The sequence below is a fragment of the Neomonachus schauinslandi genome, chromosome 3 (genome assembly GCF_002201575.2).
Source record: "Neomonachus schauinslandi chromosome 3, ASM220157v2, whole genome shotgun sequence".
Lineage (NCBI taxonomy): Eukaryota > Metazoa > Chordata > Mammalia > Carnivora > Phocidae > Neomonachus > Neomonachus schauinslandi.
The window spans coordinates 52,630,133-52,650,375 of NC_058405.1; the positions used below are offsets into that span (position 1 = coordinate 52,630,133).

General features: G+C 35.7%; 1 protein-coding gene across 2 annotated transcripts in view; it reads left to right on the plus strand.

Moving 5' to 3' along the window:
* The window catches only part of DGKH (diacylglycerol kinase eta), a 162,231-nt gene that overhangs the window by 125,659 nt on the left and 16,329 nt on the right, over positions 1-20,243 (plus strand). For both annotated transcript variants that reach the window (XM_021697865.1, XM_021697866.1), the window contains exons 14-22: positions 2,190-2,289; positions 4,020-4,293; positions 5,099-5,221; positions 8,893-9,024; positions 14,313-14,430; positions 15,467-15,577; positions 15,716-15,812; positions 18,101-18,208; positions 19,937-20,050. In XM_021697865.1, the coding sequence (XP_021553540.1) occupies positions 2,190-2,289; positions 4,020-4,293; positions 5,099-5,221; positions 8,893-9,024; positions 14,313-14,430; positions 15,467-15,577; positions 15,716-15,812; positions 18,101-18,208; positions 19,937-20,050 (1,177 nt within the window). The remainder of the gene's footprint in view (positions 1-2,189; positions 2,290-4,019; positions 4,294-5,098; positions 5,222-8,892; positions 9,025-14,312; positions 14,431-15,466; positions 15,578-15,715; positions 15,813-18,100; positions 18,209-19,936; positions 20,051-20,243) is intronic.

The window sequence follows — 20,243 nt, forward strand, 5'->3', positions numbered from 1 at the left end:
TCTCCAATTTGCAAGTTCCCAGGTGGTATGATTAGAAATCATGCTATTTTTAGGTGTACATTTTATTTCAATTTTAAGAATTCTACATTCACTATTTTGGTATAATAAAAAGTTAGTTCATTTCTCCAGAGTGTAATATTTTATGTCTTCTGGAGTATGAAACTTATTGGATCCTAAGGTAGACCATTTCTTCTGAACCCTCCCACAACTTACATGGCAAGTAATCTCTAACACAGAATCATACTCTATTCCTTCAGCCTCCATCTGCCTGAGCATCACGGCACCTTTGTTGCCCCTTTCATTCCTAGACTGATGGACAAACAGGCTCTGTTCCTAGGAGTTAGTAAAATACCAGCAAAAGTAGCTATGGTAATGTTATGGCATATGCAGTTTCATAAATTTCACAGGAGAAAATTATATCAACAAAGTGTTGTAATAATAGCAAGGAAAACCTCTATTTTAGAGTTACATAGAGTGGGAGGACGGTCAGTGTCTCCTCTCCTCAGAGGTGGGACATTTTAGAGAAACTTTCAGTAAAGTTCATAGAAAAAATTTCATGACAGCTTGACTTAATATTTCAAGAAGGTCCATAAAAGTAGTATACATGAACAAAGAAGACAAAACTTGAGGTAAAGCACATGAATGCATCTCTAATAGTAAGCTAGAGCCTCTGGAGTAAAAAGCCAACAAAGAGGTTGAAGGTTAGGAAATATTACTTTTTGTCCAAGTAAAAATCTAGAAATGGTTACCAAAAAACAACAAAGAAAACAAAAATTCTTAGGAATAATTCATTTATTTTTTAGATGATAAATGTGAAGGTTTGGAGTGTGTGTGTGTACTGTATCTACTGAATGGCTTGATGTCATAATATTTAAATATCTGGAAACATAATCATTATGTCACTCACGTAACAGAGAAAATTGTGAGTTTAATAGAAAAAAAGTAATTGCTGGAACCTGGGTTTTTTTCCTTCAAATTTCTTAGTCTGTATCCATAATAAAGAGAAATATTATTATTTTAATATCATCTGATTTTGTTTTCAGAATCACTTTTAAAGATTTTTTTTTTTTTATTTGAGACAGAGAGAATGAGAGACAGAGAGCATGAGAGGGAGGAGGGTCAGAGGGAGAAGCAGACTCCCTGCCGAGCAGGGAGCCCGATGCGGGACTCGATCCAGGGACTCCAGGATCATGACCTGAGCCGAAGGCAGTCGCTTAACCAACTGAGCCACCCAGGCGCCCCTCAGAATCACTTTTAGCCCTTGCTACAGAAAACTGGTCACATACCGTTCTGTTGGGTTGTTTGTAATCCAGCACCAGTCCCAAAGACTTCTGAAAGACAGATTTTAGTTAATGTTAGGGTTTCAGATTATTTTTTCTTTTGATCTATTTCTATTGCAAAGAAACCAAATGTAATTAAAAGCAACAAACAAGTAAACCATATATTGTTGACACTAACAAGATCTAAATTAAGTTAATCTTGCATATGACTGTACTGGTTACCTTAAGGAAAAAAACGAATGGATTTACGGAGACTGTAACTCAATTCAAGTGGCAGGTTGTTTACACAATCCCTTTCCTCTTCAGGAACAATATACTTTCAGGATACCTGGATCATGAATAGTAGAGTGACAGACAACATCAAGTGACAAATTTATCCTTTTTTTTTTTAACATTGCAAGTTCTCTTATGAAAATATGTAAGGTGCTGGAGATAATACTTATTTTTTTTAGTAATATCTTGTGTGGTTTTTAAAATTTTTTTAATTTTTTTTATTGGAGCACTGGGTGTTATACACAACTAATGAATCGTTGAACACTACATCAAAAACGAATGATGGACTATATGTTGGCTAACTGAACATAATGCTTATTTTTTTTAATGAGATCTACAAATACTCTTCTCAAGAGCTTAATTTAAATATTTGAGAAAGGCTTGTTATGACCTTAGAACGACGAGCATTTAATTTACACAGAGCAAAGTTTTATTCGTGTGCATTTCCATTTGTAATTCAGAATGTCTGGAACTTACTAGTACGTGTTACACAACACGTAGAAGTGTGGGTTTTATATACAAATGGTCCCTATGCTTTGACAGTTTACCTAATTGTGCTTGTTTTTAAATATGTTTGTAAATCAAACCAACCCAGTCTAAGGGTTTACTGAATTGCACAATTTCTTTTCCTCCAAGGATACTCTGTGAAACTGTAAAGGACTTTGTTGCCAAAGTAGAGAAGGCCTACGAAAAAACGTTGGAAAACGCCGTTGCAGCCGACGCCGTGGCCAGTAAAGTAAGGGGGTCACCTTCAGGGTGTGCAAGTTTTTTTTTTTTTTAAAGATTTTATTTATTTGACAGAGAGAGATACAGCGAGAGAGGGAACACAAGCAGCGGGAGTGGGAGAGGGAGAAGCAGACTTCCCGCGGAGCAGGGAGCCCGATGTGGGGCTCTATCCCAGGACCCTGGGATCATGACCCGAGCCGAACGCAGACGCTTAACGACTGAGCCACCCAGGTGCCCCAGGGCGTGCAAGTTTTTTACTGACAACCTTAACATTGTACTGTTTCACAGCTAAATTGATTAAGTGACTTTCTTGCCAAAACATCTTAAATCAAGAGAAAAACTACTTTGGAATCAGATGTAAGGGATTAAAATATATTCTATTTTACAGTTACCCTGGAATATGTAGGAAAACCGCATTGCTGAAGACCATCCGACATCCTGAATTTTATATCAACTCCCTTTTCCCACAGATTGACATCTCCAAGGAGAAATGCTCAGCAGCAGGGTCACATGGGGGAAAATGCTGGGCGGCTGGTGTTCCAGTGGGGAGAGGAATGGCTTTCCATTTCCAGGGAAACTGGTCATCAGGCTCCCCCCTTGCATGGTTCTTTGGGTTCCCCAGACATTATGGTTCTTGGCCCCTTTCAGGGTTCTATTTTCTTGCTTTGCCTTTTTCTTTATAGATTTTTTCCCCCTTTATGAGCTTTCTGAGGTTAAGTAAGAACCTTAAAAGCTATTCTCTTTGCTTTCATTTGTTCATGACAGGGCATTCCTACAAAAGGTTTGGCTTTCTTGGGCTTGCAAAGGAATGATCTCCAGATTTATGCTGTAGATGGTGGTTTAATTGAGTGAAAGGAAAAGGAAATAGAAATAAACAGACATTTGATGTTTTCAGCCTCTTTTTTCTTATTTTTCTCTTCTGTGGAGCGCTTCAGAAAACGGAAGACTTCTCTAGCCATGTTTTTTTCTCTTAACTGTTTCTGCTATAGCCTCGTCTTAGCATGACATCAAGGACAAATAAATGGAGGAGGGAAGGATGGGAACCTGTGTGGCGATAAAAGATGTATTAGGGCAGTCTTAGCAATAGCTTCAGCCCTCCATGTTTATTTACCCTTAGTCAATCGAGAGAAGCAGACAGAAACAAGGGCAGAGTGCATGTTTTTCTTTCGGCATCTTCTTTTTCTTCTTTATCCTTGTGCATTTTCCTTTTTGCTCTTTTTTTGAGCCAGTAATCCTGTAGACACCATTCACCCCTTTCACAACCAAAGCTTTGAAGGAGAGCTTACCAAGACTCAGCCAGACCTTCAGTTTATGTTGCTCAAAACGGTACCATACGTCGATTACTTTAGGAAAAAAAAAGCTTACACAATATTTTGTATAAGTTTTGCATAAGTTTTTTGTGGAACGTGTCACTTTGAAATGAAGTGTTTGTTCTTTTCTTTTAAGGGAAAATACCTATATAAAGATGATAGAGATTTTCTTTTAAGGAAAAATAATTATATAAAGATGGTAGAGTTGGAGTATTCTGGAAGCACACATAAAAATTTACATAATTGTGCTCTTTCACAAAATGATTATTTAGTCTATAAGCTGTCTAAAGTATAATTTACAATGGATAGCCAATTAATTGGTAAATATTAATATAGGCATCTTTCCTCCAAAATCAGAAGTGATTCACTCAAATTGTCCTTTTCCATTTCCACCCAATGGATATTCATTGCTGTATTTTTGTTTCCTTAGTGTTCGGTCCTAAATGAAAAGCTTGAACAACTGCTTCAAGCTTTACACGCAGATTCCCAGGCTGCCCCCGTTCTCCCAGGCATCCACTCTCTCATTGTAGAAGAAGATACCGTGGAATCTTCCAGTGAAGAATCCTTGTGTGAAAGCAAAGAACAGCTCGTGGATAACCCTGCAAAACCTCCCTCCCAGAAAGCTGTCAAACCAAAGGAAATAATGTTGCGGGCAAACAGTTTAAAGAAAGCGGTGAGACAAGTCATTGAAGAAGCCGGCAAAGGTACACATGAGCAAAGTTAGCTTTTGAAGAAGTTAGCTGCAGTCCTATCTTGTAAGCATCGTGGCATTTTAATATTGGTCAGACTGTACGCACACACAAAATTTTCAGGCAGGACAGAAGATAAGGCCAACAGAATGAAATTTGTACTAAGTCTTCTTCGTTGTTTTAGTAAGATCTGCATATGATATTAATGTGAGGATCAGCATATTAATGATACATGAAATAACATCTCAAAGATAAAAATACACTGGAAACATTGAAAATTACTTTAAGTTACAATTATAAAATTTTAAATATCTTTTACCTAATTGGAATCTGTTGAGTTCTTAAAGAAAATCAAACCTGTAAACTACTTTGAAAATATTTTCTTAAATTCATTTCCTAAATGTTTATGTTGCTTTTTAAAGAGTCTATAAAGGTTCTGCCTGTATTTTAATTTTTTGTATGAATATAATGTATATACTTCTCTTAAAATTTTAGGAGTGGACTAAAGTTAACTTTAACATAAAAAATTAATATTTGAAAACACTTCATAGGTTGTGACTTGTAGTTGGACTTGTATTTCATTCTCGAATTCTTTTATTTTTTCTTCTGATAAAAATACAATTTTTACAATTTTAAATATTTAGTTTTATAATCTCTAGTACTTATAGATATTACCCCCAAACTTATTACCAGTTACTGTTTATTTGTGAATATGGAATTTCTTTTGCTTTATGTTTCATTTTTCTTTTTAAGCATATATTAATATTTATGGATTTTATTTTTACTTGTCCAAACATATTTCTCTACTTACTACTTAAAGTTATGGATGACCAGAGTGTTCATCCCTGTGAACCAGTTAACCAGTCATTCGATAATGATAGTACAGAAACAGATGAATCTAAAGAAGAATCTAAAGACGATGATGCAAAAGAGTCATTAACTGGTAAGAAAACTAATTATTTTGGAATTAAATAGAATACGACTCTGCTTTTAGTTTTCAAAAGGCTTTTCAGTTTGAAATAAACTTTGTATTTTTATTTTTAACAAGGCTTTTCAAAAGTTAAAGCTTAGATATTTATGAATACTAAAATAATAAAGGTAACATTTAGATGATTGTCAAGTACTCCCACATCCCTTTTTGTCGTATAATCTGGAGATTATCATAATAAACTAAGGATTATGGAACCAAACATGGCTAAATATCTTAATTTTCCTGAGGAAGAAGGAAGAAACACCTAAATCAGCATATTTTAACCTGTCTTTAGCCCACAGATGCCTTTGAGAATTATGTGAAAACTGCATGTCACATATGCACAGAACTTGCCATTTAAATAATTGAGCAGTCCCCTGAATTCCATTGATCAGCCTGGACAGTTTGCTAATTCTTATTGCTAAATTAATCTTCAAAATCATTGGACATCTAATTACAACCCTATCTCTACTGAAATCATATTTGCCAGGAAATTAATATGTAGTCACTTGAAGAATAGTAATTATTCCTCTACCTTTTAAGTGTGAAGATGAATTTATACTTTTAATATTTCAGATTGTATAAGGGAATAATTATTCATTTACTAGAATAAAGCAAAGCAGAAATTAAAGTATTAATGAGTCTGAGAAGATAATATGAAAATAATTGCATGGTACTAATGAAAACTCAACACTATTAACTCAGAACTGCAATCGTTAAGTTCCTGCTTTACTTTCATGACATATAGACTTGGGCACATTGCTTAATTTCTCGGCGGTTTCCTCATTTGTAACATGGGGATAATGATGTGCCTACTAGCTGTGAAGGTTGGAGACGTTGTATATGGGGAGTGCCTAGAAAATTCTGTCATTCTTTTACTAGTGCTACTCCTTCTACTGCTTTGGCTGCTAATTACATCAGCTTCAAAAGAATGCTCCTTAATGGAATGTAAAACTCTCAGAAACTTTGAAAGTAGACCTTATAGCTTCACATGTCTGACATACAACCAATGCATACATATTCTACACCCGTAGCCCTTTTAGACTTGAAATGTACCTATTCCGGCACACAACTCAACTCTACAACCTTACACCCTATAGACCTTAAAGATCCCTGTTGCAGCATATAATCCAATACAGGCATACTTTAGAACCCTCTTGACAGATGGCCATTGAGCCTTTGGACCACTCACTTTCTTTTTTTGGTTCATTTTAGATATTTTATTTTATGTTTTTAAGTAATCTCTACATCCAACGTGGAGCTTGAACTCACGAACCCAGGATCAAGAGTCGCAAGCTCTGCAGACTGAGCCAGCCAGGTGCCCCACCACTCACTTTCGATACATCCCATTCTTAAGATCAGCTTTTAATTGTTAGAAGGTTTTTCTTTATATTCAGCTTTATATTTTCTTCCTTAAATCTATACCCATGGGCACACTAATTAATAAAGTTTTATGTATGATAATGGTAACAGTAACAACTGCTGACTTTTGGTGTGGTCCTTTATGGGTCGCTTAAAAGCAAGTTCATATATATTTCTTCACAGTGTTGAAGATAACTCTGCCATGTGACAGCCCTTAAATGGTACTGAAAACAGCTTTCATGGCCTCATGTCCTCTTCCCACACCTTATATCTTCTTTTCCACATTATCTCCTCAATTCTTTTACCAATTTTTAACTCGATTTCAAACTTTTTAGTTTTTCTGGTTGCACTCAATTGGTCAATATGATGCCCCATTTTGAACACAATCCCCCTGATATGTCTGTAGTATAATATCACACTGATAGCCATACACTACTCATTCTGGACATTTTTTTATGTTCTAAGGACTACCCAAGAGTTTTTCTTGGCATGAAGTATTATATTGTAATACTCTTTAAACCTGATCTCCTCTTATTTTTGTGCAAGTGATTTTTTTTTAAACCTAATTAGAACCTAATTAGAGTAGTACATGCTCATCCCTATGAACTTTTATCTTTTCGATTTGGATCTATCATTGCATCCTGTCAAAATCTTTTGAAGCTTGATTGTATCATCTCAAACTTACTTCATCTAGAGTTTAATAAGCAGGACTTGTATGTCTTCATCCATTAATAAAGCTGACTTAAGCAGAGCTGACAATGGCATTCTTACAGTATGCTGCTTGATCATTTCCCTTAAGATAAGGCATGGTTTCTTTGGAGGATTGGCTTTCCAGCACTCATTGCTAATGATTTTCCAACTGGCTACCATTCCGTCTTACTACATTCTCATGAACTGAACACTTCCATTGTAGTCTGCAAAGAAAACTAAAAAATAAAATTATGCAGCTATAAATATTGATATTGAAATAGACATAAACTTACACATATTGCAACATTGGATACCTTAATGTTGCAATATTTGATCTTATTTTCTAGCTAGTAATCCGATTTAGTGGGAATCAATAGTAATAGAAGTATTTCTGTATTAAATAATCATTACTTTTTGAAGAGCATTCATTGTATTATTAAATTATGCAATGATTCATATGCCTGAGATGTACCATACAGTATATTAATATGATCAATGAGATCTTATGTTTAAGAAGAACCATGAAACATTAATTTAGTTACCTGCAATGTTACATCAATCTTAGTCACTAAGATGCTCTCTGGTTTTTATCAGAGATGAATATCAAAAGGTTGTTTTTATTAGAAATTAGTTCCAGGTCTTGCATCTGTCCAAAAAAAAAAAGTGTCTGTCTGCTACTTTTCTTTAGTGCAACTGGACTGTTTTTGAAGAAAGAGAAGAGAGTGTAAGATTAATATGGTTAGTTTGTAATTAGTCTTAGGGAGAGTAAAGATAATTAAATTTTTGAGTATTTTTAAATTGAGTTTGAGGAATACTGTTTTTTTTAAACACCTGCCAATAGCTCCTAAATTAGTTAAAGATACTATTTGTTCTCCATTAAATTGCCCTAGTTTAGACAGAATTAAATCTCTTTTTTTTGTTGACTTTAAGAGTAATTCTGTTTTGGAATAATTTTTTAAATGTATTGAACATTTGAAAGAATATGATAGACCTATTTTGGGCAAAATTTTGTTTTGAATATATAGTTAATTGAGAAGTGCAGGAAAACATATATTGGTTTCATTTGAAAAAAATACCATTTTTCCTTTCCTGTATGGAAGACAATGTTTACTCATGTTTCACATCTTAGCTCTGGGAATTACATTAATTAAATTTGATCATTCACCCAACGTTTATGACAAAAGGATTACACTGGTAGTATACATTATAACACATATGTACCATTTTCAAAAATCATCAGTCTTCAAAATTTCTTTTTATCTTTAAATATGGGTTGGCCACATTCAAATTATGAGTATTACTGACCTTTAATTATGGTAGGCCTGTATTTTCTACTAATCTCCATCTGTTTGAAATGAGCTATCAGGACGTCTACCTGTGGCCGAATCCCTCCATACAGTAAATCTCAAAGAAGTGAAAACAATGGTAGAAGAATAGGTAAACACAATGTAATATTTTCAGTTCTGTTAATTGATTTAAACGTGCATTAAATTATTTTACGTCCTGAATTTATCAGGGCTTTCTTATTCTTAAAACTTTATCATTACCTTTTTTTTTTTTTTTTTTTTATAATCGGGACTTTTTGCCAACAGTTAAAACTGCACCTGCACCTCGGTCTCCAGATGGCCGGGCAAGTCGTTCCCAAACTGACTCTGGCTCTGGTCCAGCTGTGGCAGCCAGCAAAGAAAACCTCCCTGTGCTCAACACCAGAATAATCTGCCCAGGTAGTATAGATTCTGAAACATGGCGTATTTTTAAGTATTTCTGTGAAAATGTATTAAGTACTCATTTCCATGCACTATAGAAATGTGTTCTTAGAGACAAATGTCCCTTTAGGAGAATGTTCTTGTCACTCTTATCAACCAGACTCCAGATCTTAGACTTGTGTGTGTGTGTGTGTGTGTGTGTGTGTGTAAGAATTGCCTACGAAGCACTAAAATACATGTTTTGGGGCCCTGCCCTGAGAAATTTTAATTGAGTTATACTAGAATGCAGCCCAGGAATCTGCAGTTATTAAGCGCCCAGGGTAAATCTGATCCTATATTCCACTACCTCTTAGGTATCTCCATAGCTTTCCTCTTTGTTGAAAGCCACAAGTCTCTCTGTCATTTTTAGGCTAGTAACATTGCTTCCTTTTGTAACATCTGAGACAGCTATTCCAGCTCTGATGAGATGAATTGACCTTGGGATTGGGTTAGTACTAGTGGAAAGCAAAGAACATGTGCAGCCGGGGAGGAGGAAAATACAGATGCCTCTGATGTCTCCTTAAGTACCAGTTGTTTGACTTAGTGAAAATGCTCCAGATTTATTCCAGAGTCGATTGGATCCCAAATTACACCCTGAAAATCAGTCTGTCCTACAAGGTGAATCACAATTCAATAATAATAGGTGGAGATTTTATTATCGCACTTTTGATAGTGGATAGAACAACTAAACAAAAATCAACAAGGAAATAGAAGATTTGAAAAAAATATAAAACAAGCAGACCTAACAGGTGTCCTACAGAACACTCCACCTAATAACAGCAGAATATACATTCTTGTCTAATACACATGGAACGTTTTCCAGGATAGATCATATATTAGGCCATCAAACAATTCTCAGTAAATTTAAAAGGATTGAAATTATACAAAGGACGATTTTTTACCACAGTAGAATGAATTTAGAAATCCATAACAGAAAGAAATTTTGGAAATGTACAAATACGTGGAAATATGTGGGTCAAAGAAAAAAATCACAAGAGAAATTTTTAAATACTTTGATATAAATGAAAACAAAAATACACCACACCAGAACTTACTTGATACAGCTAAAGAAGTGCTTAGAGTGAAATTTATAGCTGTAACTGCCTATATTAAAAAGGTAGAAAGATCTCAAAGTCTAATTCTCCACCTTAATAAACTGGAAAAGGAGGAACAAACATACCCAAAGCAATGAGCAGGAAAGAAATAATACAGTTTGGTGTGGAAATAAATGACATAGAGAATAGAAATCAATACAGAAAATCAATGAAACCAAAAGTTGATTCTGTGATCAGCTTAACAAATTGAGAAGCCTTTGCTAGAGAGACCAAGGAAATAAAAAGAGAAGATTTGAATTACCGAAATCAGGAATGATAGAAGAGAGACATCACTAACAACCTTACAGAAATAGAAAGGATTATAAGGGAAAATTATCAAATATTACATGCCAGCAAATTAGATAACTTCAATGAAATGGACCAACTCCTGGAGATATGCAAACTACCAAAACTGATTCAATAATAGAAAATCAGGGGCGCCTGGGTGGCTCAGTTGGTTGGGCAGCTGACTTTGGCTCAGGTCATGATCCCAGGGTCCTGGGATCAAGCCCCACATTGGGCTCCCTGCTCAGCGGGGAGCCTGTTTCTCCCTCTCCCACTCCCCGCTTGTGCTCTCTCTCTCCGTCTCTCTGTCAAATAAATAAATAATCTTTAAAAAAAAAAAAAGAATAGAAAATCCAACTAGACCTATAACAAACCTTCCTACAAAGAACAGGCCAGCATGCATAAAGTTTCAGTTAAGGAAGGTGAATAAGTTCTAGAGATCTGCTGTGTCCAGCGTTGTATCTATAGTTAACAGTACTGCCTTGTACACTTAAAAATTTGTTAAGAGGATAGATCTCATGTTAAGTGTTCACAATAAAATAAAAAGTAAAAACAAAACAAAACCAAAAACAAAATAAAACCAAAAAAAATCTATGCCTAAGTCCTGGGCTCACCTGACTAAGTCATTTTCCTTTTCTAATGGTTAGCTGGTAAGCCCTCATCATTGGTCTACCTCTTTATGATCTTCAAATGAATTCATTTTACATTTTGCTCAGCTTTTCTATTTTCCCTCATAGTGAGGAGGGGTAGTTGGTCTGATCAACTGATAACCTGCCATCATCAAAATGGTACATTTACTTTTAGTTTTTGCAAATTCTGGGTTGTTGTGGTTTCCCATAAAACTTTGTTCTCTTGGGGCGCCTGGGTGGCTCAGTTGGTTGTGTCTGACTCTCGATTTTAGCTTAGGTCATGATCTCAGTGTTTTGAGATTGAGCCCTGCATTGGGCTCCACGCCCAACATGGATTCTCTCTTCTCTCCCTCTGCCCCTCCCCACTGCGCGCTCTCTCTGTCTAAAAACAAAGAAAAAACAACAAAAAACAAAAACTATTTTCTCTCATAAATCAAAAAGAACAAATGAATGGATGGAAGGAAGGAAGGAAAGAAAGAGGGAAGGAAGGAAAGAGACAATCCATAGGACAGGAGAAAAGAGTTGTAAATGGCATACCTGATAAGGGACTAGTATTCAGAATATATAAAGAACCTTTAAAATTCAACAATGAAAAGACAAATACCTCAATTTAAAAATGGGCAAAGGATCTGAGTAGACACTTCCAAAGAGATATACAAATGGCCAATATGCACATGAAAAGATGCTCACCATTATTAGTCATCAGGGTAATGCAAGTCAAAACCACAGTGAGATACCACTTTACCTTACTGGGATGACTACGATCAAAAAGGACAGATAATAACAAATATTGGCAAGGACATGGAAAAATTGGAACTTTCATACATTGCTGGTTAGAATATGAAATGGTACAGCCATTTGGAAAAATAGTTTGGCAGTTCCTCAAAGAATTAAACACAGAGTTAACATATAACCCAGAAAACAACTCCTAGTTATAGACCCATGAGAATTAAAAATATATGTCTACACAAAACCTTGCACATGATTGTTTTAGAGCAACATTATTCATAGTAGCCAAATAGAAGAAACAACTCAAGTAATCATCAGTCGATGGAGAAACAAAATGTTCAGTATCCATACAGTGGACTGTTATTCAGCCTTTAAAAAGAACAAAGCACTGGTAAATGCCACAACATGATTACCTCCTAACATGTTATGCCAAGTGAAAGAAGCTTGACATAAAAAGCCACACATTATGTGATTACATTTGTACAATATGTCCAGAATAGTCAAATCCACAGGGAAAGAAAGTAGGTTAGTGGTTTCCAGGGTTTGGGGATGTGGGGAGTGGCGGGAAAGGAAAATGACTACCAACAGGTATGGGATTTCTTTGAGGGTAATAAAAAAATGTTCTAGGGACGCCTGGGTGGCTCAGTCGGTTAAGCGTCTGCCTTTGGCTCAGGTCATGATCCCAGGGTCCTGAGATCAAGCCCTGCATCGGGCTCCCTGCTCAATGGGGAGTCTGCATTTCCTTCTCCCTCTGCCCCTCTCCCTGCTTGTTCGCATGTGCACTCTCTCTCTCAAATAAATAAATAAAATCTTTAAAAAATATATTCTAAATTAGGTGGTACTGATCATTGCACAACTTTGTGTATATATTTACAAACAGCTGAATTATACACTTACTTTTTAAAAGGTGAATTTTATGGTATGTTAATTATATCTCAATGAAATATTAAAATAAAAAAAGATAAATGCAGAACATGCTTGATTCTGGAAAGGCCTCCTTGTCCAGAGGTTATATCTCTATTTAAACCTGGAACCGTGGGATGACCTGTCTGGGCTAAAGCTGTGAATATGGCTAGCCTTAAAATATTATTCTGTTGGGGGCGCCTGGGCGGCACAGTGAGTTAGGTCTCCCACTCCTGGTTTCAGCTCCACGCTTAGAGCGGAAAATCTCTCTCCCTCTGCCCCATCCCCTGGTGCTTGTTCTTGCTCTCTCTCCTAAAATAAATGAAAAATAAAAGATTGTAAAAAAAAAAAAGAAAATATACTTTTCTTTGGGGCAGCTGGAGTTTGATTCTTCACATCTCCAAACTGTTCTTATTTTCCTCACCAGAACAGTTGTTTTGTTCCTTTATTCACTTATTTAGAGATAAAAGAAACTGGCATAACTAAGTATGCTATAGCCCGTTCAAAACTATGAAATTAAATGACAGAATAAAATTCATCTTGATTATTTGATAATCAGTTAAACTTTGTAGCTAAAATAAGGAATAATAATCTTCTAAGACGAGCACACAGCTGAGGAAAAGAATGTTTGCTCAAGGACTTTTTTTTCTAATAGCTTAGTGTTTCTCAATTCCATGACATATTTTTCCTCCCTCTTCTTTCCTTTTTGTTTGTTCTCTTAGGCCCCTATTACTTTGTCTTCTTTTCAGAGTTCAATGCTTCTAGCATCAACAATTAGTTGGGTAGATCATAAAATTAATTAGCTTCGAACATCATAACTACCTTGTAGAAAACTAACTAGTTGTTGAAATAAACTTGAAGTTTTACATATTTGGAAGTAAGATAAAAGTTGTATTTTTCTTAAATTCATAAATACCTGTGTTTAATATTTTTGTACTCTTGACACCAACACTGAGTTTTGTGTATGTCTGTTAATTTTTTTTCAAAGATTTTATTTATTTATTGGAGAGAGAGACAGAGAGAGCATGAGCAGGGGAGGGGCAGAGAGAGAGAGGGAGAAGGACAAATAGACTCCCTGCTGAGCGGGGACCCCCCCCCCCCCAAAGCAGGGCTCAATCCTAGGACCCTGAGATCATGACCTGAGCTGAAGGCAAATGTTTAACTGACTGAGCCACCAAGGTGCCCCTCTATTAATATTTTTAATTGAATATTATTATCTATGCTTTGAGAGTATGGAAGTGGTAACTCTATGACATTCTTGGTAATTCAGCCTTTATTGTAAATTCCTTATAGACTACCATCTTATTTACTGTAACAAAGGAAGTAATATTTATTTGTTGAAGTTATAGAATCACTAGAATGGTAAGTGAGGAACTGTCACAAAGAAACTCTTATTTGGGTCTTCATCTGCCACATTTTTATGACAACATATAGATCCTAAGAAGCCTCAAAAATCTTGTAATTACCAATGTCATAGTTCTTAGTTTTGACTAATGAGAAGAGCAGACATTGAAAACCATGCTTTGGGGGCAAGGTGTCTGAGATTAGGCCTGAAAACAATGCACTGGCTCTTTCTCTGTCTTTTTACTTAATATGTGATCCTGTATATCTTTATTTTTCTGGCCAGGTTTAAGAGCAGGACTAGCTGCCTCAATTGCTGGGAGTTCTATAATCAACAAAATGTTACTAGCAAATATTGATCCTTTTGGTGCAACGCCATTTATTGACCCAGATCCAGATTCAGTGTAAGAAAATATTTTTGTAAATACCTTGTTTTGGCTTTTCTTGTTTCTGCTTTATACTAATGGTAACATTGTCAATGCATTACAAGAAATTTGGCCCCCCATACAAAGAGGGTCATTAGAAAATTCCAAAAGTTGATAACGAAGAGTACATTGATGCATTTGAAACACAGTGGTTTTCATGATCTCTTCCTGAGGTAGGGGTCCTGTCCGGCCCATTGTCTCATGGGCCGGACAGGACCCATGTGTAGGATCACAACCCTATGACAAAATGAGGCACAGCTATGTTACTTTCCCCTAGAATATTGTATTCATCGGCACCTTCATAACCATTTTTTTTGCTATTCCTTTTTCCTCCTTTCTTCTCAGTGTTGCCAAATCTCATCTTTCCCCATCCAGCTTCTAGGTTGATTTATTTCAAGAAGCTTCTGGCCCACATTGATCTCTTCCCTTCTTAAAACTACAGGGCTTTTTTTTTTGGCAGTTCAATATGAGCTTTTACTTCTGTATTAAATTTTGCTTTTGTTATATCTCATTTCTCTAATGACACTCCTCAAAGACAGTACCATATTTTAAACTTCTTTGTACTTTCCAAAGCACCCAGAAGATGGACTGGATCTAGTCATTTTACTGCTCAGTAAATATTTGTCCATTGATAAGAGTACAAGTGGAGAAAAATTTCTAGTGATCAAAAAAAGAGCATTGGCACCTGACTGCAAGGCCCTCCCATTTGTGTGTTTGGCGAGGGTCTTACACAGGAAGCAGAACTAAGGTTTTATTACAATTAATAGAAAAGCATTACCATGACTCTGTCTCTGCTTTGCCTTGTTCACTATCCCTTTATATCATATGTACCAAAAATGACATATATATTCTGGGCTTGTGCACATGGCCTATGACTAGGGAATAATTCCTGCTAAGTTTTACTCTCATCTATAAGGCATGGAAGCTTAAATGCTTTTAAGTGCTATTTTGTGTGCAAATTGTAATTGTTATGAATCTGAAGTTGACTTTTATGTACATTTCCTTATTATCACAGAGATGGATATTCAGAAAAATGTGTCATGAACAATTACTTTGGGATTGGATTAGATGCAAAAATTTCATTAGAATTTAATAATAAGAGAGAGGAGCACCCTGAAAAATGCAGGTAATTTTGGTAATAGTAATAATGTTATTACATGAAGGTAATTTCACTTTAATTTCATTTATTAGCTCTTTTGCTCGCTCTGCCTTTAAAGAGTAAATCAATAATAGCTATTAAATTGTCTGCCAATATTTATTTCAGGAGCCGAACTAAAAACTTGATGTGGTATGGAGTCCTTGGAACCCGGGAGTTGTTACAGAGATCGTATAAGAATTTAGAACAGAGGGTTCAACTTGAGGTAAGTTCATCTTGAAGTAAAGATAGTTCAGATTATCTTACTTAGAAAAATAATTACATTTGCAGAGCTAATTTGGCCTAAATGCCTCTTCAAGTGCTTAAACACTCAATGGAGGTGATTATCAACTTCATACTAAAGGAGGTTTAGACACTGGATATGAATGACACACTTAATTATCATTATCATTAGCTCCTGAAATGTGGATGGTTCTGTGGAGTCGCTGGTGCTCCGTGAGAAGGTGGAGCCATGATGAGGACATTTATAGGAGAGCATTTCTGATGAATTCCCACAGATCTTTTCATTTAAGTTGACAAATTCTGGCCCAATTCTATAATGCCTGACGTTTCACAAATCCCTGAGAAAACATTCATAGTATAAAGACTCTTTTAATTTAAATGTGTGTTTGTTCCAATTCTAACAATAGTAAAAGAGATTTTGAACATTGAAATTTTTTAGTAGTTTTTACTAATTTAAAGAGGAAATTAAGGACAGCAAAAGTTATTTACTCTCCTTCACTAACAGGAAAAAGAAGATTGGGGACATGGCTCTGAAAAGTCTATTAACTTCTGTGAATTTTATTTTCTTTCACCGTTGGTCCAGGATTCACGGTTGATGCTGATACACATGTCTTTCCTATCTTGTATCTTTTTATAACCAGATATTTTTAATTAAGGTATAGCCTAGGTACAGAAAAGTGTGCAAATCTTAAGTCTACAGCTCATTAAATTAAACAGGAGCATTATTTTTTTAGGTGTTATCTTTACACTGGAATGCGGACTACAGAAGTGCCTGGCTCATTCATTATCAACTAAATGTCCTAGTAAAGATAAACTCATTATACCTTCCCCTCTAGAGCACAAGCGCATGATCAGCTGGTTTGATTTATCATCGCTGTGAAATTAAGATGGATGTTACTGGCATTTCTTCCATTTCCTTTAAGTTAGTTATATGATTTAAATAGCTTGTTCTAAAGCACACAAAGATACCTGTTCAATTTATTGGATTCAGAAAAAGTTTATTATTCTACTCAATACTTAATGTTTGTTCACTTTAATAAATACACACTGAGCATTAGCTGTGTGCCAGGAATGGCCGCAGGTGCTGGGATAGAGTATAAACCTTTGAATGTATTTTTATGAAAAAGAAAAGAAAATGTAAAAAATGCGTGAAGGAGTACAATCAAGTATGAGATATTCTTAGTTATTTTAAATGGTTGAAAAATGGATTGAAACTGGATTTTCATTTGTTCTAAAGTTTGGAGATCATTTCGATCAGGCATTAAAATGCGAGTTTTATAAAGTTATGTTAATTACTTTTTATTGTAAGAATTAATGAAACTATAACATCTATTGTAAGTCTGACATCTGCAAGCTGTCCTCTTTTAAAATGAAGGATTAAACCTTCTATTCAGTAAGAATTTGCTTACCTGTCATGTATAATTTACTCACCAGCCAGAGGAAAATTTTTCCCTACTTAAGTGGTAATTTTAATTTTCATTTAAGTGATTAATTAGGAGACACGGAATTTAAGATACTTCCCGACATGCATGGTGTTTCTTTCCTTGGTTTTGGTTCTGACTACTTGAGGAACTCAGCTTTGAGTCTGGCCAGCCACCAGTTAGTTACAGAGCAGGAGAAGAGTACCAGGAGGTGAGAGAGGGGCTAGATGAGGTGGTTGGGACCCAGAAGCCCTCACTGAACCTGCTTCCAAAAGGACACTTGACATAAGCACAAAGGTGACCATAATGCAAGTGAGAATATCGTTAAGTGATCTGAAAAAAACTCCAGAAAAGTACTGCCTGATTTTGACAGAAAGAAGAGGTAAAACATTATTTTAAGTCGGTTTTCTGTTACAACTTCTGCCATAGGAATATACACTTTAAATTTTTTTAATTAAAAAAAAAAGAGAGGGCGCCTGGGTGGCTCAGTTGGTTAAGCGACTGCCTTCGGCTCAGGTCATGATCCTGGAGTCCCGGGATCGAGTCCCACATTGGGCTCCCTGCTCAGCAGGGGGTCTGCTTCTCCCTCTGCCCTCTTCCTTCTCGTGCTCTCTGTCTCTCATTCTCTCTCTCTCAAATAAATAAATAAAATCTTTTAAAAAAAATTTAAAAAAATAAAAAATAAAAAATAAAAAAAAAAGAGAAAGGTAATGTGTAGGAATATATTTACAGGAGAAGCAAACATTACCAATACACTTCCCGACATCATCCTTTGTCTTGGGTATTCGAGTGGCTTCCCAACTAGCAGTTTTGCTCTTTTTGTCTAACCTCTAAGCTTTTTACCTTACAGTGTGATGGGCAGTATATTCCTCTCCCCAGTCTGCAAGGAATAGCAGTGTTGAACATTCCCAGCTATGCAGGAGGCACTAACTTTTGGGGTGGAACTAAAGAGGATGATGTAAGTATCTTCTTGCACCTTCCAGACGCTAGGGACTGCCCACATTCCTTGGCCCATGGCCCTTTCCTCCATCTCCAAAGCCAACAAAGGCAGGCTGAACCTTCCATCGCATCATTCTGATCACCCCAACTGCCCTTCTCTTCCACTTTCAGTGACTTTTGTGGTTACCCTGGGCCCACTGCATCATCCAGGATAATCTCCCCTTCTCAAGGTCCTTCTAGTAATGACATGTGCAAAGTCTGTTTTGCCATGTAAAGTAACATTCACAACCTCAGCAGATTAGGACATGCACATTTTGGAGGTGGGAAGGGGCACATTATTCTGCTTACCAAAATGCCTTCTGTACTTTTAACTTTCTAAATTTATGTGTCTGTTATTATTATTTTTATCTTTAGGAATGTTAAGAGGGCTCATTTGGCCTTTGAAATTTAGAGCTATGTTTAGACAGGAAAGTCTAAAAAAGAAAAAACACAACTTAGCGAATGTAATAAATGTTTTAAAAATAATAAAATGAAAGGAACAATTATTAAGATATACATAACAATAAAAAAGGATTATTCAGTCTTTGAAGAATCACATGTGAGGAATGATAGCCCCTTTTATTTGAGGCTAATAAGAGTTCCCACTGACCCATTTTTTCAGGGCTCTTGAATGAGCAGATGGAGATTAAAGTATAAATAAATTGGAATATATTTGTAATTTTCATTATATGAATATATTCCAATCTTAATGAACTATAAAACTTATATTAGCTGTTAATTTTTTGTCAGCCTGTAACTACTCTTAAATATTTTAAAGGGAAGAAATCAGTGAGATAAACAAAGCTAACAGCACCTACTAGGTCATCAGATAGTGTTCTCAGAATTTCACATTCATTCTTAACAACCACAATGTTTATCTAAATTTGACCAATGAAGAAACTGAGACTAAGTTCACACAGGAAGTAGCAGAGACAGGATTTAAAACCACGTATTCTGCTAACAAAAATGATAAAAAATCATCAAAGTTTGCAAATTCACATCCTGATATTTTCAATGAAAGTTTTAACTAGGATATTACTTGATGCTGAATAATTTTTTTCAGAGGCATAATTGTTTGTCATATAGTCAAAGAGAGAATAAAAGGAACAAAGTAACACAGCTGGAATTTAATTCGTTTGATTAAATTAATTTTGTGAAAATGCATTTAAAGTAATCCTGCATGGTTTTTATTCTCTGAGGTGTCTGTTGTCATCTCAAATGCCCTAAAAAGTTGTTGTATTAAGATGTAAAGCACATTATACATACATATTGCTTGTAACACATTGAAAGATTTCCCTTAGAACATACCAAGGGAACTGGGTATTTTAGGTTTCCTAAAATTACATGCACCATTTTATCAAGACATCAGTTATGTGTGAACAGATGTTTAATACATTTTATACCAAGATGGATTATTTAGAAATATAATAGTTCACTGGTTCAAAGAGTGCTTTATGAGAGACATTAGCATTTTATCCATGTGGGTTTTAAACCTTTTTTATTAAGTTTGTTTACGTTAAATCATCTTCAGTGGGTTTTTCTTTTTGCCCTTGGGTTATCATTTCCTAACAACGTTTACTTACTTTTCTGTTTACTATTTTCATAAGTTCTTTTTAATATGTATATTGCAGAGTTTACATTGCTGATGTGCCACTTAATCTAAACCTTAACCTCATCAGGGGAAATGTAATGTAGTTTTTCCTTTCAGATATTTGCTGCACCATCATTTGATGACAAGATCCTGGAAGTTGTTGCAATATTTGATAGCATGCAAATGGCAGTTTCAAGGGTCATTAAACTGCAGCATCATCGAATAGCCCAGGTTTGTTTTCTCTGATCAAACCTGACCTCATGACTTGGGCCACTGGGGAAGCTATTCCAAAGGACTCCTATGCTGTCTATTCATCTAAAAATGTTAACTTTCCGGGCACCTGGGTGGCTCAGTCAGTTAAGCGACTGCCTTCGGCTCTGGTCATGATCCCAGGGTCCTGGGATCGAGCCCTGCATCGGGCTCC